Consider the following 23,760-nt stretch of genomic DNA (forward strand, 5'->3'; position numbering starts at 1 on the left):
TTACAACGTTCCATTCATAGACCTAGAAACATAAAAATAGACCTTCTTTCAGCTTATAAAAGAAATATATAAGAACTCTGGACATAGACACGCCATGACCTATGTACACGCGGCACGGCACCCCCTGCGGCCGGCCGCCCCGGGGGCCCCAGCACGGCTCGCGGGCCCGGGCTCCGCCTCCCGCCTCCCGCCTCCCGCCCACGCAACGGCCCGGGGCGGCGAGCGCAGTGCGCGGACACAAAGGGCATGGAAACCGCTCTAAAGCTTTTTCAGAAAACCAGAAAGTATAGCAAAAATTTCATAGAATAAAACTCCCAGAGGATCAAGCCCAAAGCCCGGGAAGCCCGAGAGCCGGGGGAGGGGCGCGGGGGCAGGAGGCAAGCAGGGGCGGGCGGGAGGGTCTGACCTCTACTCCGGGAATATGAAGTCACGACTCGTTCGTATAAAATAGAACCCCTAGAGCGACTATAAAATTCAGGTCTTTAAAGTACCTACTGATGTGTCAAACACCAAATAGAGAATTTCTCAAAAAAGAAAGTTTTCATATTATTTAAATCCTTCTTAGGAAGTGGACATTGTGAAGTGGGGGTGGGAAAGCTATAAACCTTTAAAAAAAAAAAAATCCAAAGTGCTTTAAGTTGATTTTGTTCTCCCTACGTGGAAACCTGTGTAGAACGTTAGATTTTTAGCATGTTTACCCTGTTTCGTTGGCATGAACAAAGCATTAAACACAAGACGACACGTGTTGGAAGAGGTGGTTAAGAGGTTCGGTTATGGAGCGTCAGGGAAGGGCAGGCAATCTCCGGATGAAGGGGCGGCACGAGGGACACCCACGGTCACCACGGCAACCCCCGCGAGGAGCCCCGCACCCACGGGCAACAGACACACACGCCGCCCCCTCGGGAAGCCCTGTTTGCGGCGACCGGGCACCCACCTCACACAGAGATTCAAACAAACGAACGAACAGTCTTCTGGGAAAACCATGTCTCGAAACACGAGCAGCCTGCCAGCCGTTCGTACACATGAACATAAAACCGCACGCCCGCCCTCTCTGCAAAGGCGAAGCCCTCGCTCCTAGGCTCAGGTACTCTAACACTGTAAAGTTCTCATCTGTTTGTGCCCTGCCTCTCAGGTAAAATACAAAAAAATAGCATTTTTCTTTTTCAAGTGATAAATTTGGATCTCTTTTCAAAGAGTTTGGCATCTTTATAATTCTATGCAAAACTAGAGCTTCCAAACACTGGCGTCACGTAGGACCAGCCCCAGACCAGGCCAGAAGGGAGGAGAGGCTTGTCGGGGCGTAAGCGCCCCAGTCCCCTTGCACATCCTGAGGACGCACGGCGGACCCGGCGCCTGGGAGGAAGGAGCCGGGGGACCCTGTGGCCGTGCGCCGGCTCCGTCGCTGCATGCCCCCCCCGGGGATGCTCGGACTGGTTTCAGACAGGGTGACCTCGTCACAATTCCGTCGGTGCCGCCCCGCCGACCAGCACCCCCTGGGGTAACGTGACCGCCGGTCCTGCAGGGCCTCTCTCTGCCCGTCCGGCCCTGATTCACAGGGAGCGAAGAAAAGCCCTTGGCCACGGTCAGGAGGAGGGACGCGCGCTCACTTCAGATTCTGAGCCATCCTTTCTGGTGCTGTTAGGGGGATGAGTTGGGCGGCACATGGCTTCCGAGCAAAGTCAGCTGCCAGAACCGTGTGTGCAAGAGTGCGAACCAAGGGGACAGTTTCGTCCTGGAGGGGACAGGAGGGACAGGAAGGGCAGGGCGGGGACAAGTATGTACACGCGCTCTCCGGCGGACGGTCATATCTCCGTGTTGAGTTTCTGGGACGGGGCCACGTCTTCCCGCCTGACCCAGACGACCTCCTCGCCCGCGGGGTCGTGGCCGCCTCCGGCGCCCGGCAGGGCCGCCTGCTTCGTGAGCTGCGCCATGCGGGAGGCGTGACTGTCCAGGCTCCGGCGGCCGCCGCCCCGCCGGCTGAGAGAGGCGGCCTGGAGCCGCTCGGGCAGGTCCCCGTCCACATCGGCGCCCCTTGCGGACTCGCAGAACTCGTCGCCGTCGCTGAGGATGTCGGTCTCCTTGGCGTCATCCGGCCCCTCGTACCGTGCGAGATCAAACTGCTCCTCGACCCACCGGTCCGTGTCCCCGGCGCCAGGCGGCTGCTGGGCCTCTCGCTCCGGGCTGCTGGAGGGCACGGCGTCAGAATCAATGGTGAACCTGTTCCGTGCCAGGCGCCGCCTCCTTCTGCCGAGAGACTTGCTCGGGGCGGACACTGCGCACACACACAAAGACAGGAAAACACACCCGTGCGCTTCACGTGAGGGGCGCCAGCGGCACCGCGCAGACCACGGTCCGGCCGCGGTGGGCAGCACGCCGCCGCTGGGGCTTCGGCCCAGGCGTCACCCGTCCGTCCCGCAGACTTCAGCTCACACAGGTGCCAGGGCAGCTGACGGAAGGGCGAGGGGACACAGAGGGACCCGGGGCTGCAGGTTAGGGGAGGCGGGGGCACCCCTCTGCCCTGTGCGCCTTGCAGGAGGGGGACGCAGAGACCCGCCGCGCTCCCACGGACCTCTGAACATGGGGCAGGCGGCACCCCGCCCCAACCACCTCCCGCGGCACAGGGCTTGGGGGGCGTCCGGGCTGGTCCCTGCCACCTGCTTTCGGGGAAATGCAGTGCGCCGCTCCTCCAGGACCTGCGGCCGGGTTGAGGGCATGCGTCCCCCTAACAGAGCCCGCGGGAGGAGTGGCTCCCAGGGTCTCAGTCAGTCCCTGTCCGCGGACACACCCCGCATGAGCCAAGAGGCTGAGCAAACGTGACCAATGTCCCTGCTGGCAACATGCTTCACGCCAGCAGCTCTGGGGAACAAGGCAAGGAAGACACGCACGAGCACCACGTGCTACGTGAAGTGACAGCTAAGGAAAGCGATCCCTTGAGTTTGCTGTGCCGCCCGCTTGCCCTCTCGGGAGCCAGGACCATTGAAGACAGACAGACAGAGGACGCTGCCTGCCGGTCAGGCGGACGGGTGAGCCTGCTGCATGCAGACCTGCAGGGTGGCCAGGTGCAGCGCTGCGAGAGGGCGGGGACGGCTGTGCCCCCTGCCTCTGTCCTGCGTGGTCACCCCCTCATGGGGGACAGTGCATGGGGGGCAAGCGCACGGTTTCCAGGAAAAACAGAAATACGGGAAAAGCCAACTCCATTTGGAAGAAGCAAAAACGTCTGCTCGGTTTCATGGGCGCCAGCAGCGGGGGGGCCCCCAGACCAGGGAGGGGCCCCTGGGAAGGGGGGGCGGAGGGGCACGCCGGTGAATTTAGGGGTCATGTGGGTCCATGCCTGCACTTCTGAAACGTGCCAAACCGAGCTGCTAATGGGTGGATAATGACACAGGGTCACGAAAACAGGAAGCAGGAAAGCACAAACGGTGGGGACACGTGCAATGGCACACAATTCCAGCCGGTTCAGCACGCGGGGCGCGGTCACGAGAACTCACGGGCGGGAGCAGGAGCGGACGCGCCCTCGGCGTCGCCAGGAGATGGACCGAGAGCCCAGACTGTCCTCAGAGCTGCGCGGACCGAGGCAGGGGCCTGGTTTCCCCGGCCACTCGGACACAGCAGCGAGACACACTGCCTGGCGTCCGCGACGCCGCATCGCGAAGTGCGGGCCTCCCTCCCCAGGGAAGAGGCGGCCCAGGGGGCAACGAGGTGCAAGCATTTCCCGTGCTCATGCTCAGATGGGTCGCCTGGGCGGTGCCACCCACTCGAGGGCGTTTCTAAGCCATCTAGTGGGGAGACCGCGGCAGGAGCAAGCAGCTTCTCGCGCAGAAGGAAGACTTTCTTCAGCCTGGACGGGCCGGACAGAAAACTCCCACCAGCCAGCGCCCAGGGCTCCAACCTCAGGCCTCCTTGGGTTTCGTGAGGAAGGGGCAGGCTGCGGGTCGGTGACGTTTTCTTCCCAAAAGGATATCAAAAGGAACAGACTCAAAATGCTTCCTTTCCAAGAGAACTTAGGCTCATTGACGCGGCTAAAAGCTGGCCAATGACAGGCGGGGCTTTGGACACACACTCCTGGTCCCAATCACTACTCCCTGGCGTGGGGCGGGGGCGGGAGCGGGACAGACAGCTCCCGTGGGAGGCCCTCCGCTGTGGGGTCGGCAGGGCCTGTGGGCCACCAAGGGCCTGGGGGGCCCCAGAGAGCGAACGCTGGGTGTTGGCCACAGTCGGTTTCCAACAGACAACAACTGACTAGACGGGACTCAAGGACAGTCGCTGGCCGGGAGGCTGTGGGAGTGTGGTGTCCACATGCAGCCACGGAGGCCGGGAGCCCCACCCGGGCCAGCTCGCGCCCTGCAACACGAGGGGGCGCAGCGACAGGCAGGCGCCTGGGGCAAACGCGAGGGGTGCCTCTCTCATGGGGCGCCTCCCGGCCACGTCGGGGCGCGTGAGGGAGAAGGGGCAGGAGCCCGGCTCCCGCGACAGCACGCACACCCACGTGTCATGGAAACACCTCTCTTCCCAGACGTCTGCCACCGCCCGCCGCAAGCGGTGGCCGCAGAGCGCCCCGCCTCGCACTCCCAGGGCTCCGCTCCCGCCCTGAAGGAACGTCCACTCTGGGCCACGCAGCCCAGGCTCCTCTCCTCCCGCAGCAGCTGAGGCCGGCCCGATCCGCGCAGGAGCCGGCGCCTACCGGCGGGCGCAGGCCGCCTGCGACCTGCCCTGCCCCCGGCCTGCCCCACGGGCTCCCGACTGAGACAGGCGGGCTGTGCTTCCAGCCACAAAGCCACCATGTCCTCAGAGGAGTGGCCGTGGCCTTGCTGAGACAGGACACGCTTTCCACGGGACAAAGCTGGCTGTCATGCAAAGCAGCGATCCCAGAGAGCACGCTCGGCGAGGCGTTGGCGGGGGTGGCAGGAGGGGCGCGGGGGGAGCTCACCAGCCAAGAAAAGGAGGAAAAGGAGGAGGAGGAGGAGCAGCAGCAGAATAGGTGAGGGGGGCAAGGGGGGCACACACAGGTGGGCCCCCGGGGCGCCGGGGCAGGGCGAGGCCTCAGGCCAGGGGAGCACGCGCAGCGCGCGTCCTGTGGGCCACGGCCCGTCCTGCTCGGCCCGGACGCCGTGCTGGGCTCGGCGGGGCTACCGTGCGGCGGGGGCGACAGGGACCTTGAGCGCCTGGACCCCGGCAGTACCTGCCCTGCTCATGGCCGGCCTGGCCCCCTTCAGCGCACACAGCCGCTTCCCTCCGAAAGGGACGTACTGCCGGGGGGAGGGCAGGCTCTCGGCTTTGAGCAGCTGTCTTCGGTGCTTGTCCCGGAGGGTGGCGTGCACGGCCTTCAGGAAGTCCTTGCGGCTCCTGGGGGAGCTGCGGGGGAGGAGGTGAACACGTCAGGGAGACGGGGCTCCACGCGCGGGGCCGCGGATGCAACCCGGGGCCTCCGCAGACCCCAGCCTCTGCCCGGGGCGGGGCTCACGCTGCCCCCCCCCCCAGCCCTGCAGCCGAGCGAGCGGGGGCGGAGCAGACCCGGGGGCGGCAGGTGGGCGGCGGGCGGCCGGCGGGCTCTGCACTGGGGAGCTGCCACTGCCAAATGGGGCTCCCGGGACAGGAGGCAGACGCTCCACTTACAACATTTTTACAAATGAACCACAAGGTTCTCGCTGCACTGCAGGGCGCCTACAGGTGAAGGCCCTACTCTCCGCTTCCTCCAGAGCCGGGTCCTGGGCTCCACAGCCACGCCTCCCGGGACTCAGCTCAGCAGGAGGCCCGAGCGCCCTCCCCTTCCCCTCCCCTTCCGAGCCCCGGAGTGGGCCGTGCTCCGGGGAGGAGCAGCTTCCTGGCCCTGCGCTCAGGGGTCTCATCCAGGTAAGCCCCGCCCGGTCTGGCTCAGTAGCAAAGAGCTCGGCCTCTCTTCCCCCATAGAACCTTGGGCGGGTCGGCCCAAAGGCACGTGAGGACCTGCTCCCTCCCCGTGCGGGCCAGCCAAAGACAGCCAAGGAAAAGGCCATCTCCCACCCGACAGCTTCCTGGGCTGCTCGCTCTGGGCCCGGCTGCCCGGCCCGGTGCGCCGATCTGGAGGCACGCACAGGAGCACGGCCCCCGCCCCCGAGGGTGGGCCCCGTGCGCCTGCGGCCCTTGTGTGAGAGGGGACAGCAGCCCCTCGGCCCAGCTGGCTGAGGCAGCGCGCCCCGGGCTCTGCGTAGCCCAGCTAGCCACGCCCCCGAGCGACGTGACCCCGGGGGCCGTTGGGTTGACTCTGCGGCTCCTCAGGGGGCGCCCACGGCCTCCCTGGGGGAAGCGCCACAGAAATTACTAAGGGCCTGAGCACCCACAAAAGCAGAAACGTGCGCAGATCATAACTGAGGCCAAATCTGTCCAAGTGCAGCGGGGTGCTGGGACCCCCACCTCGATCTTTTTAGGCAAAAAACAGGACAGAGACCTGCTGGCATCTGAGAAAAAGGCCTCAAACTCTCCTGGCAGAGAAGACGGGACGGGGGGGGGGAAGGGGAGGGGGTGGACAGGAGATGAGATCGGGGGACAGCCACTCCCCCGTGTGGCGTGGGGCCCCGTGACGCCCGCACACGCTCGCCCCTGCACTCGGGCCCTGTGGGCGCACCTCGCAGGCGACCCAGAGACCCGCACAGAGCTCCGCAGGCAGCTGCGCCCCTGTAGTCCCCCAACGCGAACGCGGGAGAGACCCGCCTAGGGCGCTGAGCACACACAGAAGCTCCCACTTCCTTTCACAAAGACACTCAGTTACCCAGGTTTCTGCCTCCCCTGTCAGTGAACGTGCTCCGCGACCTCTCAGCTGTGTTCAGCTGCAGCAAGGAGACCCCCGAGGTGCACAGGCCGCTCGGGGCAGCCCGGGGTCCCCCCCCCCGCCGCCCGGGCCACATGGCCGCGCCCGCGGCGCCAGGCTCACCTGCAGCACAGGTGGAACACCCTCTCTGGCCTCCCCTCTGACTCCGACTTCACGTGCACGATCTCACAGGCCGTGTTGGCTTCTGCATCTGGGCGGAGGGAAGAGCACGGGTCAGCGTGTGCCTCAGGAGCCTGGTCTGCATCTCACAGAAGCACTCCCGGCCCTGGAGCGCAAGGAGACGCGCCGGGCAGCGTCAGACGCGGGACCCTCGCCGTGACCCCGCGACCCTAAGACACAAAGTCCCCGAAGCCCGACGAGCACTGCGGAGAACGCTCAGAACATCCCCAGTCGCAAACACCTCCCTCCGGGTGGTGGGCAGCCCGTCCCTCCTGCTGCCAGGAGCCGACCCTTCCAGCGGCTCGGCAGGTCTGGCTGAACCGTTCCCGTTAAGTGATCGGTTGTTTTGGCACCAGCTGGACCAGACCAACCCCAAAAGTCCAAGGAAGATCCCACCGAGCCCTCGCCTTCCACGGGGGCCCGTTCCCCGAGGGCCCTGGGCCCTGGAAGCCCACGGGCTCCTCCTCCTCAGCCCCCATGCTGCCCACTCTGAGTGAGCAAAAATCACGTGCCGCGAGGGTGAGAAAGAGTTACGTTTCAAGGTAGCCGCGCAGCGCTATGTTATCCTACGCAGGGCTTTATAAGCGCGCGCCGCCGCGTCGCTGCACGCCCGGACACGGGGTCGGGGACGAGACGGCGCCCGAGGCCCCGGCCTGTCACAGGCCTTGCAGGGCTGCTCCCCACCCAACCAGGGCACAGGGGCCCACAGGCCCACCCACACCGGGACCCCGTCTCGGCACGCGCGTCCTGGCCCCAAGCCCCTGGAACGCCCCCCGTGGCCAGGGGCCTTCCGGCTGCTCCGCCAGCTCCCCCAAAAGGAGGCTTCGCCCCGACAGGCTCACACTCAGCGGCACACCAGGCGCAACGGGCGTCCTGTCGAAGGCGGCCTCGTGTGCGGCCCGCACAGCCTCCTGCCCTAGCTCCTGGCGGGGGGGCCCTGCCGCGGACAAGGCCGCACAGCCCCGCGCCGCAGGGCTCCAGGGCCCAAACCTCGAAACGCCACCGCCGCCCTTTGCAGACCTCCTGCGTGCGGGTTCCGTGAAGTCCAGCACGAACCCACTTACAAAATCCAACACTGAGTGGAAAGGGCCGGGGTGAGCCTCTGCGCGGGGCGGCCCAAGAGACGTTGCTGGGCGCATGATCACCCAAGACACGCGTGTCCGCCGCGGCCTCTGCACGCGAGTTTCCTGCTGCACAAGGCACGCGCCCACTGGACCCGGGGGACCCACTGGAGGCTGGCCACTCCCCGCCGGGGGCAGCTGCTGCAGGGGGCTCTGACTGGGGTCGCTGCCCGCGGGCGTGACAAGCACAAACGGAGAGGACGGCAGAGACCGGGGCCCACGTCAGACCCACCGTGCGCCTGCGGAGGCCGCTCCCAAGGCCTCTCTTTGCTACTGGACCCCCGAGCGCTTCCGCCTGGCCCTCAAAGGTGCCCCTTCCAGGGGCGCCCGAGAGCCCGGCCTCAAAAGAAGCCCGGGGCAGGGCCCCCGGCGCAGGGCCGGCGTCGGGCGCCGCTCAGGTCCCGTGTGCCGACCGCATCCTCGGACTCGGCACGCCCACTGCCCCCCACAGGTGCGCGCACACAAAGACGCGCAGCATGCAGACGCTCCCGCTGGTGCCGTGCGGTCCCCTCAGGCCCGGTCGCAAGGCGGGGTTGCCCCCAGGCTTCACCCGCGTGGGCCGGGGGTCCCGCAGGGCGCCTGCTGCTCGGGCGTCAGTCGCCGTCACGTGGAGGTGAGGCCCGGAGCCGCCAGCCCGGCTCGGACGACACGCAGGGCCGGGCACCCCTGCACGCGCTGCCTCACCCGGGCGGGGCGGGGGCGGGCCCGGAGAGACCGAGGGCAGGGAGTCGGCTGTGCAGGGAGGCAGGAAGGCGGCCGGGCGGGTGTGGACGCCCGGAGCAGCCCGCGCACGGGCAGGTTTACCTGCGCTGGCCACGGCGCGGACCTGCAGGGCTTCGGTGGGGATCATGTGCCGGAACCGGAAGGGGTCCCACTCCTCGTAGATGGAGAGCCTGTGAGGTCCTCCCTGCGGGAGGCCAGGCCAGTGAGGGCCGTCTCCGCAGCCCGGGCAACCCCCCGCCGCCCTCCAAACCCGTGACAGTGAAGCCGCCCGCAGAAAGGAGGGGGCCCACAGGAAGAACAGAGCGGCGGGGAAGGGAAGTGCGGGGCCCGGGAGGCGGCAGCCGCGCAGCCCAGCCGCGCCTCAGCGTGGCCCCGCAAGGAGGCGGGACAGCAGTTTCCTGGGGCCTTCGCAACATCACATACAAGGAAAGGGGAGAGAAAACACAGACATCCCCGAAGGCTCACGCCTGGCAAAGGGGCAGAATTGCAACCACACAGACAGGACGGGAAGCAGAGCGGAGGGAGAGCTCCAAGCTGTGGGGCGAAGTGCAATTCGCTTACAAGTTTCTTCTTCTGTTTGGAGCCGTGTTTGTACACCAGGACCACAGCGGTTTTGAAGACTGCAAAAAAACAAACAAAGGCCGTCACGGCCGGTGACACGCGGGATTTCCCTTAACCTTGGCCACGTGGGCGACAGACACAACCGGTGACGGCGAGGCTGGCGGGCTCCCCGGGGCCCCCGCCCGCCTCCCACGCCCGTCACGCCTGTGCAGCTCCAGGCCTGTAGCGACAGCTGCCCGGGCTGCAAGCCCGCACAGCGACCCGAGCCAAGGCGGGCAACCCGCCCTGCCCGGCACTGCCGTTCCATGTTCAAAACGTCGGCCGGTAACGCGTTCAACCGAGACGTCTGTGTCCGGTCGCTGGGGGAATAACACAAACATCTTTAACAACAAGAATGCAATTGCCACCCCAGCTGGTGTGGCTCAGCGGCCTGCACACCAAAGGGTCACAGGGTGCGAGTCCCAGTCAGGGCGCAGCGTGGGGCCGCGGGCCGGGTCCCAGCAGGGGCGCGTGAGCGCCAACGCCGCACTGATGCTGTTCTCCTTTCCTTCCCCCTCCCTCTCTCCAAAAATAATAAAATCTTTTTTAAAAAAGAGTGCCATTGCCTAAGGGGACTTGTCCCCAGAGCAGGCGCAGCTCAGGAAATGCGACTGACTTTCCCCTTGGAATTCGTGGTGGTTAGTTACGGAGAGGCAGCAAGGCCACTTCCCCGCTACGGGCTGACTCACAGGAGCCCCTCCCGTGCCGGCAGCCGGGAGCTGCCCTCCTGTTCTCTGAGGGGCGGAGAGACACAGGGCACCATCTGCCATGGGCTCCAAAATGACGCGGAGCAGGTCACGCTCAGGGCCCCGGCCCCGGCCCCCTTCTCTCTCCCCCGACATTCTCACCCCGAGCAACAGCGGGGACCAAGCCAGGGCCACGGGAGGAGACGTGCCTGGCACACGGACACGGAATCACCAAGGGAACAAAGACTCCAGACTCCTGGGGGGCGGGGGGGCGGGCCGCTGGAGGCCAGTGCCAGGATGCGGCTCACCCTCCCGCCCCCCTCCCCCTGGCAGGAAGAGAAGCCTCCAGAAGCAAACAGTGGCACAGGTCACCAGGTTGGGACCGACCACGCCGTTCACGCCACACAACACCCGCTTTCTCAGGGGTCCCGGAGAACAGATGGGCCTGTTCCCCCCGACCAGGCCACCCGCTGGCCGGGGAGGCCACACAGCGCTGGCCCCGGGGACACCCCGGCCTTCCCACCGCGAAGGCGGCAGAAGTCACAGCGTCCAGGACAGCAGGTCCATCCGTAAGGAACACAGCTCTGTCTCAGGGCAGGGCACCCAGGGGCCTCAGTCCCAAAGACCCACTGTGTGACTGGAGCCACAGCTCAGTGGCGAGGCTGCCGTGGCTCTGAAGGCTCCGGCCTGCCTCGTGTACCTCGACCTCACCCACGCGGGGCCGCTGTGCCCGTGCCTGTGGCCCGCCCCCGGCTGCCAGCGCCTCCGCCTCCCCTCAGCCCACCCCGGTCGCCGGGCTGCCCGCCCCCTCTGGGCTTCGCGGCGCCTCGCCCCTCGGACAGGCCTGAGCTCCCAGGCCCTTGCCAGCGGGAGCACCCTCTCCACCCCGGGAGGCAGAGGCCCAGCGAGTGCTGCTGTCCTGCAGCAGGTGACAGCCAGCAGCTCGGGCTGTCCCGTCCTGGGCGACAGGCAGCCTCCTCCATCTCAGAAGAAAGCCACTGCCCTTCCTGGGACCAGGGGCTCTAAACCAAACGAGGGCCTGCACGTTTCCCCCCGAAGCTGCCCGGCCGGTGGTCCCCTCCCTCCCGCCCTCGGGACGGCACTGCCCAGTCCAGAGCGGGCTTCCGAGGGTCCCGCAGTGCCTCCTGGCCCTGGACATCAGGCGGAAACTGCCCGGCGTGTCACCTTTAAGCTCACTACAGTGACCGGCATCTGCCGGACTCTGGGCCCTGACTCCATCCTGCGCCGCCCCTCGCGGTTTCTCTGGAGAGGACTCTGAACAAGGACAAGCTCGCGTCCCCGCCACGGGTCCTTGCTGCCTACAGGCCTGTGCCTCTGTCACAGGTGATGGCAGGTGACCGCAGTCACGGGGCCGGGGTGCAGCAGCCCTTCACGGCCAGGACAGACGCACCTGCTCCAGGAGCCGCCAGCCGCACACCTCCCTTGTGAACAGCCATGGGGCAGGGGACAGAGAGACCCACTGCCCCCCACCTGAGCCTGCCCAGCAAGTGGACCCAAAGCCCCGCCCTGGCACCTTCCCGACCCTTTGTGCCACCCGCGGGCTCACAGCGCCGCACCGCTTTCCTAAGGACTGGGACAAGGGTGCCTGTTCACCCGCGTGCTGCCCGCGCTGCGTGGCCCCACGCAGCCCTGGGGGCTGCCGCTGGGATGCTGCGTCTGGGAGCACTTTGCTCACATCACGGAGGAAAACCACCTGAGTAAGGCCCCGACGGCCAGTGTGAGGCTCTCTGCAGAGGAAGGGTGCGGCCCTCCTTCCACAAATCCCTTCCTTACTCCAGATCCCGTTCTTTCCAACGGCGAGAAACCTGTCAAACCCACGAGACGGCCGTGACACGCCCTGCGGACCTGGCGCTGCCGGCTTGGCCCAGCGCCCAGCGGCCCGTGGACGCCACCCAAGAAGCGCCCGCGAGCTCCCCGGCCCCTCGAGAAGGGGGTGCACCGTGGGAAATGCCACTGGAAACACTGGCTACACATCCTGTCCCCGCCCCACAAACACCCCCGTCAGAAGCGGTTAGCACGGGAGATGCCCCGCGCTCCGCGGCGCGGCACAGGCCGCCCGCACTTCCCCACCCCTCCCTGGCCCTCGCTGTTTTAGTGACACAGCGTCACTAAAGAGCTGGAGGGGCTCTGTGACAAGGTCAGGAATAGCCCGAGTGTCTCGGGGAGGCAGAGAGGCCTGAGTGGGGCGCCGCATGAATCTCCTGCCCCGGGGTGCTCCGTCTGGGAGCGCCTTGCTCGCATCACGGAGGAAAACCACCTGTTTGAGTAAAGAAGCGGTAACGGACAGGCCCACCGCCCCCGCCCCAACAAATCGGGAAAGAGACGGCGATCCCGGGCTTCAGGACGTGCACGGGGCTCCCACCACGAGGCTGCTGGGAGAGGCTGGAAGGCACAACACGAAACAACAGCCTGAGCTGCGACGGTTTCGGGCTCAGGAACAACGCTGCAGGCCCCAAGCAGAAGGTTTCTATCGCAACAAGCGCCGTCCTTCCTGGGCCCCGCCCAGCTCCCAGGGCACCAGCCCCGCGTGTCCGCCTCACGAGCAGGGGAGCAGGGCAGCGGGGCCACGAGGGCCCTCCAACTCAGCGGCTGCCCCCCCAGACTGGCCCGTTCACACTCACACCGTTGCTCACACACAGCTCGCGGTCACAGCCCCCGCCGCCAGGGGACCGCACAGCACCTGGGCTGCCGTGGCCGAGGCGCCGAACCCCCGCGACACGCACCGCGGAGTGGGGGGAAGGAGGGCTGAGGCCGGGGTCTCAGAGACGAGGCTGGGCCCTCGCTCTCTCTCCTGGGTCCACGGCTGGTCCGCTGCTCCGGGCCCAGCCATCCCCCGCCGCCACGCAGCAGGGTGGCCACACCGGACATACTCCGGTGGAGAGCTGAACGCACCACGCGTGACGGGCCGGTGACCCAGCCCGGCGGCCGCCATCACCTGTGACCCAACACACTCTGCCTTGGGAGAGAGACCACCTCAGCATGAAAAGCCAGGCGGCGCCCGCCCCGCGCCTCCGCCCTCCGCCCACCGCACACCTACCGAAGGCGGCCAGGTCCGGCTCCCTCTTGCCCTTGCCCAGCGAAGCGGGCGGGTTCAGCCAGGCCACGGTGCTGTGCAGCAGCAGGTCGCCCATGCTCAGGTCCGCCACCTGCGGGGCGGGGGCGGAGGGGGCGGGGGCTCAGGGCGTGGTCCACGCCCCCCGGCTCTCGGGGCGCCGGCACCTCGGCCCACGCAGGTCAGTCCCGCGTCGTGGCAACAGCGTCTGAGACCCTTCGGTCACTGCCCCCCTTCCCGGGTGCCCCCAGAATTTCAACAACAGAGCAGGAAGAAAAGGACTCATGGGGGTTCAGAAACTCACACGCGGTGAACGTGTCAAAACTGATCACGAAGGTGGAGACGTCTGTGCCCCGAGGAGGGGGACGGGCTGTCAGACGAGGCTCCCCTGCGCCCCGCAGGGGTCCCGCTTGGGACACGAAAGCCCTGGAGCCACCGTCCTTCCCCACTGTCACGTGTTCCGAGAAGAATGGCAGGGGGGAGCGGGGCGGGGGAGAGTCCTTACCTCTTTCTTCTCTCCAGTCTGTTCGGCGATCAGCTGGTCAAACACAGCCCCAAATTCTTCGTGGATCTTCTGCATTTCATTGATGTGGCTGGCCACCTTGTTCATAGTCTTGATGGCCACTGGAACGAGGCAGGTGGGGCGTGAGGGGGCCACGTGGAGGTGTGCGTTGGGGTCGCGGGCCAGGCAGGCTCGCAGGGCGTGTGGGGGCAGCAGGGCGGGGGGCGGGGCTCACCGTCCAGGTGGTAGTGCTCCTCGCTGTCGGCGTCGGTCAGCGCGAAAAGCTCCCGCAGCAGCAGCGGGTACTTGAGGACCCGCTGGATGGGCTTGATGAGGTAGGACTCCAGCGCGGCCGAGTGCTGCTGCTTCGGGTTCTGCGCGTCCAGGAAGGCCTTGAACGCCGCGTCCGTCCGGGCTGCAAGGGCACGCGCAGCACGTGGGCCGGTGGCCCGCGGACCCCTCTCGGTGCCGCGGCCTCAGTCCTCGGGCCCGTCCCCGGCGGGGGGTGGCGCTCAGACAGGGCCCAGAGGGCCAGTGCCGTCTGCACGTTTCCTTGGGGGGCACCGGGACCACCCTGCCCCTCTCCGTGTTCAGAGCGGCCTCTTACCCGGTGTTTCCACAGCCAGGGCCGCACCGCCCTGGGGCTGCCTGCCCCCAGCCTGGCCACGCGGGGCTCCCGGGAGCCCCTTCCTCACACAAACAACGGATCCAGGACCCCCCAGCTCTTCCATGAGCTCTCACGCGGTCCCTACCCCACCCCCCAGCCCCCCAGGGCCGGCGGCAGACTGGGGGCACCTGCACGCAGGGCCTGGAGGTGCTGGGCTCGCCCTCCTAAGTCTGCTCCTCGAAAGGCTCCTGCCCAGTGTCCCTAGGGCCCCCCTCTCCCCAGGCCCGCCCTGTGCCCCCGTGTGCCCTGCACGGCCTGGTATGACCCTCCTCTCGGAAACTGTAACACACTGTCTCTTCGCCACAAGCACCTCCTGACCTGTCTGCCTCGCTCCATCTCCTACGGAAACATTTGAAATGCTCTCCCCGCCAGCACCCCCACCGCCGGCCGGCGGCCCCCACAGCCCTGGGAAGGGGCCGCCCGCCGCGAGTGCCTGCCCCCCCGGGTGCTGCATCAAGTCAGGGCTCTGCCCCCGAGCGGGCCCGCACCCTTACACCCGGCCCCGCCCGTCGGCTGTCCCGTGTCCTGAGGGTGGCCCCAGAGCTGTGGGTCCCCAGAAAGGGAGACGGGAGCAGGGGGAGGCGGCACGGGCAAAGAACATGACAAAGGACAGATCGAAGCAACTTAACGGGAGCAACCGGTTCCCCAAAAGCTGCTGACAGACATGGAACATGCGTCTCCCTCGGCCAGGACTCGGCACAGGCCGAGATCCCCGAGACCCGAAGGTGCGTGAAGCCCCAGGGGAGGCTGTGGGTGAGCCTTCCACCGCCACCCTCCACGTCAGACCGCGGCAGGAGCGGGGCCGAGCCTCCGAAAGGCCCGACGCTGCGCCCTGGAAGCCCCATCAAGAGGAACCGGGCTCCACCCACCGGCCGTGGCACCTCCTTCCAAAGGGAAGGGCACTGGGAGTGAGAGCCTGGTGACCCGCGTGCCAGGGAGGGCAGCCGGGCCCGCAGCCAGCGCACGAGGGAGTCCTGGCCTCTGCGGGACACCCGAGCCTCGGTCCACGTCAGTGAGGGGCCTGGGAATCTCGAGTCCTCACGCCCAGCGACACGGCCGCGCGCATTCCACGCCGGGCAAAGAGGAAGGGCCCGCGGCCGGCCACCGGGGCAGTGCGGCGAGCTGAGGGAGGGCACCAGCCGGTCCTTGCTCTCCGCCTGCCCTCCACCCTCCTGGCACGCTCGGCCGTTAGAAAAATGTAGGTCAGACCTCATGCTTTAAGGCATAATTTGAAAGATATGGTAATATTCTTCAGGTACACACAAATATTACTGAATTGAGGAAAACTTATGGGGCAGAATATAATCTAGTTGAATGTTTAAAAATAACACGAGCTGCTCCGAGGACGGGAGTGGGCACGTCCCTCTCCCGGGGAGCACGGAGATCCCACGTGCCCACACTCACCGCCTGGCAGCGACCAGCAGTTGGGCAAACCGTGGGAAGACGCACACATACGTGCGCGCGCGCACGCCACTGCACAACCAACGCACGTGCGTGCGCGAGGAGCCGGGGCTCAGGGGCCCCACGCCCCTCTCAGCTCCATGCCGACCTGCACTCTGGGCAGGGACGCTGCCTGTGGGCAGGCCCTTGTCCTGCAGGGGGCGGCATGGAGCCCGCCTGCCCTGGAACAGCTTCGATCGGGCCAAGCTCCGTCCCTTCGGCCTGCACACCGCAGCGGCGTGTTAGGGCGGCAGCCTGGTGCCCAGAGGCTCTCTGGAATCCAACCTTCTCAATGTTACGCTGTTTTCCAAGCAAGCGTTTCTTTGATTCTTTCATCTGTCACAGACAACGACACGCCGAACTGGGGAAGAAACCCCTCTCTGGGCCCTCTGAGGGGGCCCAGGGCCTCCTAGGACACTCGGGGGCAGGGGCCGCCGACCCTAAGAGCCTGCTCTGCTCCGTGCAAGAAATACCTGCACCCTGAGCAACTGCCGTGACGGGAGCCACGTGCGGGGGTGGGAGTTGGGGCGGCGTCACGCAGCGAGGCACAGAAATGGGTGCCAGGCGCACGGGGTGCCACCGGAAGGCGGATGGCGGGCGGTGGGTCACAATGGAACCAGTGAAGAAAAGGAACAGAGTCGAGAACGTCTAACCCCCGTGTGTTTTGACCGCTGCAAAATGGCCCCTCAGTTCCGGCCCAGAACAGCAAAGACTAAGCTTTTATCCTAAGAAAACAGACAACCGGCCCGGCCAAGCTCTGTGGGCGCTCCGTCCTGGGGGCCCCTGGCAGCGGCCTGCGGGAGCGGGCGCCGTCCCCATCAACAGCTCTTCAGTTCTGATGCCAAGGCGCCCGGCCGTGGCTGGCCACGAAGCTGCAGGCCAGGGACGACCAAGCCCCTGCCGTCCCCGCCCCCGGCACCCCGCCCGCACGACCGTACCTTTCACCAGGACCTTGGGGACCTCCGTGTGGCTGGCACAGAAGGCACTGTACAGCTTGAAGCGGTCCGCGTAGTACAGAAAGGAGCCCCCCAGGGAGAACAGCACCTTCTGGACACAACGAGAGAAGGTGAGGTGAGTGCCGCGCCGAGCCCCCGTTGGCGACGGGCGTTGCCGATTTCCAAGGGCCATGTCCTCGCAACCCACTCAGCCTCAAGACCCCGTCTGCAAACTCTTCCTTAGGACGGGGGTTCTGCGTAGCACGGTCTGCCTGTCTTAACGAGTTTTGATATTTTGGGCCAAGTATGCCATCAGGCTTTGGGCGAAGCGGCGACGGTGCGCGCCAAGAGCAGCAGCTCAGGGAGCACGCCGCCGAGAAAGCCCACTGGGGACTGGCCCCGGCCGCCTGCCGCGTTGCTGCCGGACGGGCTGGCGAGGCCAGACAACTGGGAAGAGGGCCCCACGCAAACGGGATTTACAGGCAGGCCCCCGACGAGGGGAAGAGAGTGTCTGCCACTCCCACGTCTGACAAAGGCCTACACTCAAGCATCCTAAGAACTTTAAAACTCAGTGACAGGAAACCAGACCGCCTGGTAACGGGACCGGGAAGGTGACTGGGGCAGCCACTTCACCGGAAGGGACACACGCGGCCCAGGAACAGGCAAGAGGCGCTCATCGCGGCTGCAGGGAAGTGGGCGCCACTGCCACCGCGGGAGACGTGCCGAGCCCGGTGGGAGGGCTCCGATGAAGGGGGCACCGCGTGAGCCGCCCCCTGGGTGGAGGGAACATGGGGACCGTCCCCATGGAAGGAAAAGCGCCCCCCCCCCCCGGGCTCTCGTCCGACGGGGACGACGACAAGCATCTCCATTTAGCAGAACTTCCCAGAAGAGGGTGAATCAGAGTCCACGGGGAAACCAGGGACGCGCTCTGCACCGCGCGCGGCAAGCGTGAGGGCCCCGTGCGCACAGGGTGGGGGCCACGGCCTGGCAGCCTCCGGAGGAGGGGCAGGAGCCGGCAGGCGCGCCCGTGCCGCGCGGAGATGGCACTTAGGCCAGCCCGCTCCCCCCAGGGCCCCTCCGGAGCGGGCCCTCCCCGCAGGCCGAGGAGGACGCAGCGCCGTGAGCAGACCTCGCCCGGAGGCGCACGCTGCCTCCTGGACTGAGCCTGACCTTCGGGGTGGCCCACGGGGCAGCGGGCAGCTCCGCACCCTTTGAGGGTCGACTCACCTTAAATTGATCGACTCTCTCGAGCTTTTCCAAATCAGGTACTAGTCTCACTCCATCTTCTAGCGTTTTGAGGAATTCTACTTGAAACTCCACCATTTCGGTTAAATTTCCAAAGAGCACATCAAGCTGGAAAGGAAAAGAATTTAATATCTGTTATATTTCATTAGTTCAGAAACTTTACTTGCTCCTGATTTCAAAAGTTTTCTATCACTGCATCCCAATTAAGAGAAGGACCCCGCCCCACCAGGCTGGGTGGCCCCCCGCTCCGGGCGCGATGATTTGACCTATTTGTCAGGACGAAGTGCCACGCACGCTCCCCCCGCCCCGCCCCCTGCCAGGCCCGCTGCCGTGCGACCCGGCCCTCCGAGCAAGGGGACTGCACCGCACCTCGTCCTGGGTGAGGAAGGTTTCCTTCTGAAGAGGCTTGAGGTATCTCTCCATGAGACAGTTTAGGTCCTAAGGGTGGAGAGAACACCGTCACGTGAACGCACCGTGCGAAGGTCTTCAGAGAATCTAAAGGGACAGGCGGGCGCTGCCCCACACGAGCGGGAGCCGCGGTCCAGCCAGCAGCGGGCGGGCGGGCGGGCCTTCTCTGGCAGCAGCTCGGCCTGCCTGCACGCGGCCTCCCTTCCTGCCCCCTCCGCTGCGGCGGCAGCGCAGAGGCCGAGAGAGCCGGCTGTGCCCCGGAGAAGCTGACCTGTGAGGCGGGCGGAGAGCTGGCCCGGCTGGCCCTTGATTTAAAGACTAACATCGGTCACTCAAAACGGACCGTGCCATTGTAACACGTAACTCACTACACGTCAGGATACATCATCATCACAGTTACAGGAGTCACGTGGTCATGCGTGTTACACAAAAACACAGCGTGAATTACATATAAAGAACTCACACAGAGACGTAACTGAATGACAGGACAAGCAATAACACAAAGAAAACAGATCTGATACCCTTCTGCCTAGACTCAAGTGAGACTTTAAGAGTAACACGTTTTTCTAAACTAAAATCAATGTTTACAGTAAGTGCAGCAAGCAGGGTTTATTCTTGTGTTACTATTTATTAATCGTTTTTTTTTCACCTGAGCAACTGAAAACGCACTGTGGCCCCGCCCTGCGAACCTCGATGAACTGCGGCAGGAATGGACGCACTTCCCTAAAACAGGGAAGCAGAGGCCGGCTCCGCCCCTCACTCGGGAGAAGCACAGGGAGCCGGGCGGTGGGGCGGGGGGCGGGGGGGCCACGGCGGGCTGCCAGGGCTCACCTTCACATAGGTGCGCTCCGTCTCCAGGAGCTCACAGATCACCTTGCGCAGCTTGTCGGCGTCCGTCAGCTGCCGTGTGGTGGCCGGCTGCAGCCCGCCAGCGTCCGGGGGGGCCGGGCTCGGGTCGCGGGGGTTCATCTCGTGGGGGCTGCGGCGGCCCGCGGCCCCCTGCTCCGAGCTCTGCAGAGCACAGGAGAACGGGCGGGCGGTGAGGCGGGCGCTCCCTGGGGCGCTTGGTCTGGCACTGGCCCTCCTCGCGGGCCCTGAGCTGCCTCACCCGAGCCTCACTGCTCCGTCCCCAAAGGCGCCCCACAGGCCAGAGTGCGGTAACGCTCAGACCGAGCCCCACCCCCGCCGCTGGCACGGGCACGCGTCCCCGCGCACCGGGCACGGCCTGACGCACGTGGCCCCCACGTTAGGTGAGTGACTGTCCTCCTCATGCAGGAGCGGGCACCGCGGGGCCCAGGAGCGTGGGGCTGACCCAGGGCGGCACAGCCCGCGGGGGGCCACGTGCAGACCAGCCGCCGGGGGCAGGGCTGGTCCTCAGCCACCAGGCGAGGAGCTCGCCCAGACGGAGACGGAGACCGAGATGGAGGCGGCGCAGGGACCGTGATGCACTTCCCCCGAAAGACAAGGCCTGTCACCACCGGGCTCCCAGGCAGGGGCCGCAGGAACTTCCTCGTGATGAGGCCGGTCTTCCGAGCTGAGGTTCTTCCTGGCACCGAGGCACTTCCCACATGACAACGGGTGCCTCCTGGTCCGCACGTCCATAATTTCTCTCTCTCCAGATTCTTCAAAGGCAGAAAAGCCACTCCCCTCGAAGGCTGGGGGTGTCAGTGGCCAAGCCCTGTCCCTCCCTGACCGCGGTCTGGGATGACGCAGGCGGAGTTTGGGACGCTAGGGCCCTAAGGCAGCACACAGCTCCCCGGGCGCACGGGCGGTGGGCGGTGGGCGGTGGGCGCTGCGGGAGCAGCAGGGCTCCGCGCGGACCCCCAGGGGCAGGCCCCTCCAGCTCAGGACCTCTGGGCCAGCCGGGCGCGCAGGGGCGGCGCCTGGGGCCCCCCGTGGGCCACTGCGGGGCTCTCCTGAGGCCCAAGCTCTGGGTCATCGCTGTGTCCCAAGGCACCGCCCGCCTGCGAGGCGGTCTCCCCGGAGGCCGGCTGCCCGCTCGGGCTGGCCGCTCTCCCGGCTCCTCCCTGTAAGGCGTCCTTGCCGAGGCGCCGCTGGTAGGGGCACGCGCAAGGGAAGGGCTCCTCGCCCCTCGCCCCAAAGCAGCAGCCGGCGCCCAGCGGCGGCGGCCAGGGCGGGCGCGGACCCTGACGTGCCTTCCACCCCTCGCGGGATCACCTTCCAGGGGAAGGCAGCCTGCCTGCCAGGTGCCCGGCCCGGAGGGCAGCCAGGGCCCAACCCCGGCTCCGCGACTCCGGGCTTCTGACAGCGGCCACCGTCGGCGCCGGCCGGGAGGGTCGAGCGCCTGCCAGTGGCGCTCTGCAGCCTCCCTGAGGAGCCGCTTTCCAACACCGAGTGCCCACAGAGAACCCTCCCCTCGGGGAGGGACAAAAACTCGCCCCGTGGGATGCACCGACCATGACAAGGATCTCGATATGGCTGTGAACAGTTGTGCTGAGCTACACGAGAGTTTTCCAACGCACCGTTGTCCTTACACTTACAATTCAATATGGCTTTGCCTTAGAAATTAAAGAAGAACAAACAGATCCCTTCACATAAAAAAAGCCCCCATGTGCTGAGATGACCCAATGACATCTCCCCAGGCCACTGCCCTGAAGCACGGACACGGCAGGGACAGAAGACCTCACGTGGGGAAGGTCCCCGAGGCGCCTTCCCCCCCAGGACCCCAAGCGCAGGCTGCTGCTGTGGGTCTGCACGCGACAGCGGGACCGGAAACAACCAGCACCGCACAGCCCGGCTCGCAGGGGCTGCTCAAGGCCAACCCCCCCACCGCGGCCACCTGCCACACCTGCCCCTTCACAAGCGGCTGCCTCCGCGGGGGTCCCCGGGGCACGGCGCCCCTTCGCTGTCCCATTAGAGAACAGGCCAAAGAAAGTCCTGTGTCCCCGCATACGGGCCCAGGATGCCCTCCCTGGAAAAAAAGGCACCCGTTATAACCCGGGGCTGTGCCGCACCGAGGGCAGGACCCGCACGGGCCCCGCCCCTCTGGCCTGGGACGGCGGGTAGAGCTGCTGGGCCTTCCGCCCTCTCTTCCACCACGGGTGCCTCCGGATTCCCCTTTTCAAGAGGGTGAGCAGGGTCCCTGACACTGTCTGAGTAACGTCAGCCACGTCGAGGGTCCGAGGGCCCTGGTTTGGAACGGGCCCAGGGAGGCTCCGTGGAGGGGGATGTGGGCGGGGCCTTTGGCGCCCTCCACCTCCCCCGCCCCCCAAGCCAGGCCACCCACAAGTCCTCGGAGATGCCAGGAAACACCTTCAGCGTCCCAGGGGGCACCCAAGGCGTCCTCGGCCGCCTCTCCTGAGAGCTCAGAGTGTCCCTTCCTTCTCAGACCTGGTCCTAAGCCCGGGGCAGAGGCAGCCAGGTGGTCCCTGAAGGGGGGGCGGGGGAGGGGTGCAAAGGAGTCTCTCCCCTGGGGACACGGGTCTCTGGTTCCAGGTGTAAACTCTCAGGTTGATCAAAAGGAAAGGAGTCCAAACGGACGTCACCTTCTTACTGTCAGTTACAGGCTAAGAAAACAATTAACAACGTGGAAGCACAAGGTAGCACGCATGTCAGTCAAAGGACGTTACTTATAAGGTTCTTAATAAAATTCTGCTTGTAAACAACTTAAAAAGATACAAAGAATTTTGTTTTATCAAACATTACCCCAAAACATCCTGAGAAAGAAGCAAGACCCACAGGTCCGCTTCAGAGCGTGTCTAGCCTAGAGTTCACACGCTTTAGCGGCTCCAGCCACCCTGCCCTCCCGCCCCCCGCCCCCCGCGGTCAGAGGACGGGAAACCCCACCCAGCCCCTCCAGCGCGGCTTCGCCTCGACCGCGGCTCCAAACCGAGGGCTCCCTGGCGTCCGGCCGCCCCAAAGCCAGCGCCCCCGCAGCCAGCGCGGGAGCCACACGCACCCAGGGAGGGGGACCCCCGGGGGGTTCCCAACGCACCCGCAGGCCAAGGGTGGCAGGGGCGTGGAGCCTGGGCCTCCCCAGTGGGCGAGGGACCAGCCCTGATGCAGGACCACGGTCGTCACCTTGGACACGGAGAAGCCCGCCCAGCCCCTCAGAGCCGTTCCGGGTCAGGACTCAGAGTGGTGGGGGCGGGGGAGGGGCGGGGGCGGCGCCCTGTTTGAAGGCCGCCTCCTCCCCGAGATGAAGAGGAAGCGCGGGCTGGGCCCCGCAGCAGATCCTACCTGCAGGGGAGCTCCCAGCTTCAAAACTGGCCCTTTGAGGCCCGACAACTGAGCACACCCCGCAGACTTAAAGGGGCCAGGCGGCCTCAGATCGGGCAGCCTCCACGTCAGCTCCTGGGCGACAGACACCGCAGCGATGCGCCAGCAGCTTCAGAGCCACGGGGCCCAGCGGGGCCCGCCGGTGTCCTCTGGAGAGAACTTTGAAGAGAAACGTCCAAGGACAAAGGCTGCTCGAAGAGATCAGACCTGCTCCCTGTCAAAACTCAAGGCCCCTTAAATAACACAAAGTCTAAGAGCCAGCAGGCTCTGACGTTCGGATGAAGCTATTAAAGGCCCACTTTGACTCTGGTAAACCGTCCCTTACCCCTGACCCACTAAATCCCCTCACGGGGCAGTCCCATGGCAGGAACAATGCGGACGAGGCAGGCCGTCTGCGCGAACCACGATCACGGCCCCGAGCCGGCCCTCCCAAACCCACCTCCTCCTGCTCCAGCTCTCGGCGGCAGAGTCCAAGGGGCAGGCTGCACGGCCTCCCCCCCGAAGGGCTGGCTGCCCGCTGGGACCGCCCAGTGGAGGGGTGGACAGGGGACAGGAGACGGGGACTCTGCCCGGCCAACAAGAGACACATCTCTTCTCAAAAACAGAAAGAAAGGGGGAAATGCAAATGACAGTTAAAATTTAAGATCCATCCTTCCGCCATATAACAAAGAAGACACAGACCCCTGCCCCCCGACTGCTGGCGCCCCGCCCCCATACCAAAATACACTCTCCCCATCCACTCCGCTCCAGAGGCACAAAGACACAGTGAGGAGGAACGGGAAGCCTGAAAGCACCCTCCTGGGTATCGGAACCGAGCGCGGCCGGACCGCGTTCGGACGGCTCACCAGGTGAGACGACCAACAGCCAGAGCCCCCGGCCCCGGGGGCAGCCCTGGGCTTGCGCTTGATCTTCCACAGCACGGACATCTCAGGGACGCGGCCTCTGGCGATCCTGTCTGCCGCGCCGAACACAGAGGCCGCACAGGAAGAGGCTCCTAAGAGACGCTGCAGGCGCCCCGACGCCGCCCCGCTCCCCCGAGGGACAGCTCCCCCCGAGACAGCCCCGCCGGTGGTCCCGGCCAGACGCAGAGCCGCACCGCCACACGGGCAGGACCGGACGGGGACGGGGCAGCCCCAGCCGCGCGAGGGCCGCCGGCG

General features: G+C 66.1%; 1 protein-coding gene across 1 annotated transcript in view; it reads right to left on the reverse strand.

Annotated features, from left to right (window-relative positions):
* Nucleotides 1-436: 436 nt before the first annotated feature.
* TIAM1 (TIAM Rac1 associated GEF 1) overlaps nucleotides 437-23,760 on the reverse strand; it is a 228,237-nt gene continuing 204,913 nt past the window's right edge. The window contains exons 18-29 of the mRNA XM_054577830.1: nucleotides 19,196-19,375; nucleotides 18,326-18,394; nucleotides 17,939-18,064; nucleotides 16,715-16,823; nucleotides 13,905-14,084; nucleotides 13,673-13,791; nucleotides 13,153-13,261; nucleotides 9,370-9,428; nucleotides 8,890-8,992; nucleotides 6,908-6,995; nucleotides 5,180-5,352; nucleotides 437-2,272 (exon numbers count right to left, since the gene is read on the reverse strand). Coding sequence (XP_054433805.1) covers nucleotides 1,803-2,272; nucleotides 5,180-5,352; nucleotides 6,908-6,995; nucleotides 8,890-8,992; nucleotides 9,370-9,428; nucleotides 13,153-13,261; nucleotides 13,673-13,791; nucleotides 13,905-14,084; nucleotides 16,715-16,823; nucleotides 17,939-18,064; nucleotides 18,326-18,394; nucleotides 19,196-19,375 — 1,785 coding nt within the window. The 3' untranslated portion in view covers nucleotides 437-1,802. The remainder of the gene's footprint in view (nucleotides 2,273-5,179; nucleotides 5,353-6,907; nucleotides 6,996-8,889; nucleotides 8,993-9,369; nucleotides 9,429-13,152; nucleotides 13,262-13,672; nucleotides 13,792-13,904; nucleotides 14,085-16,714; nucleotides 16,824-17,938; nucleotides 18,065-18,325; nucleotides 18,395-19,195; nucleotides 19,376-23,760) is intronic.

The sequence above is a fragment of the Pteronotus mesoamericanus genome, unplaced genomic scaffold, assembly GCF_021234165.1.
Source record: "Pteronotus mesoamericanus isolate MK-2021 breed Mesoamerican mustached bat unplaced genomic scaffold, CSHL_Meso_final contig_116, whole genome shotgun sequence".
Taxonomy (NCBI): domain Eukaryota; kingdom Metazoa; phylum Chordata; class Mammalia; order Chiroptera; family Mormoopidae; genus Pteronotus; species Pteronotus mesoamericanus.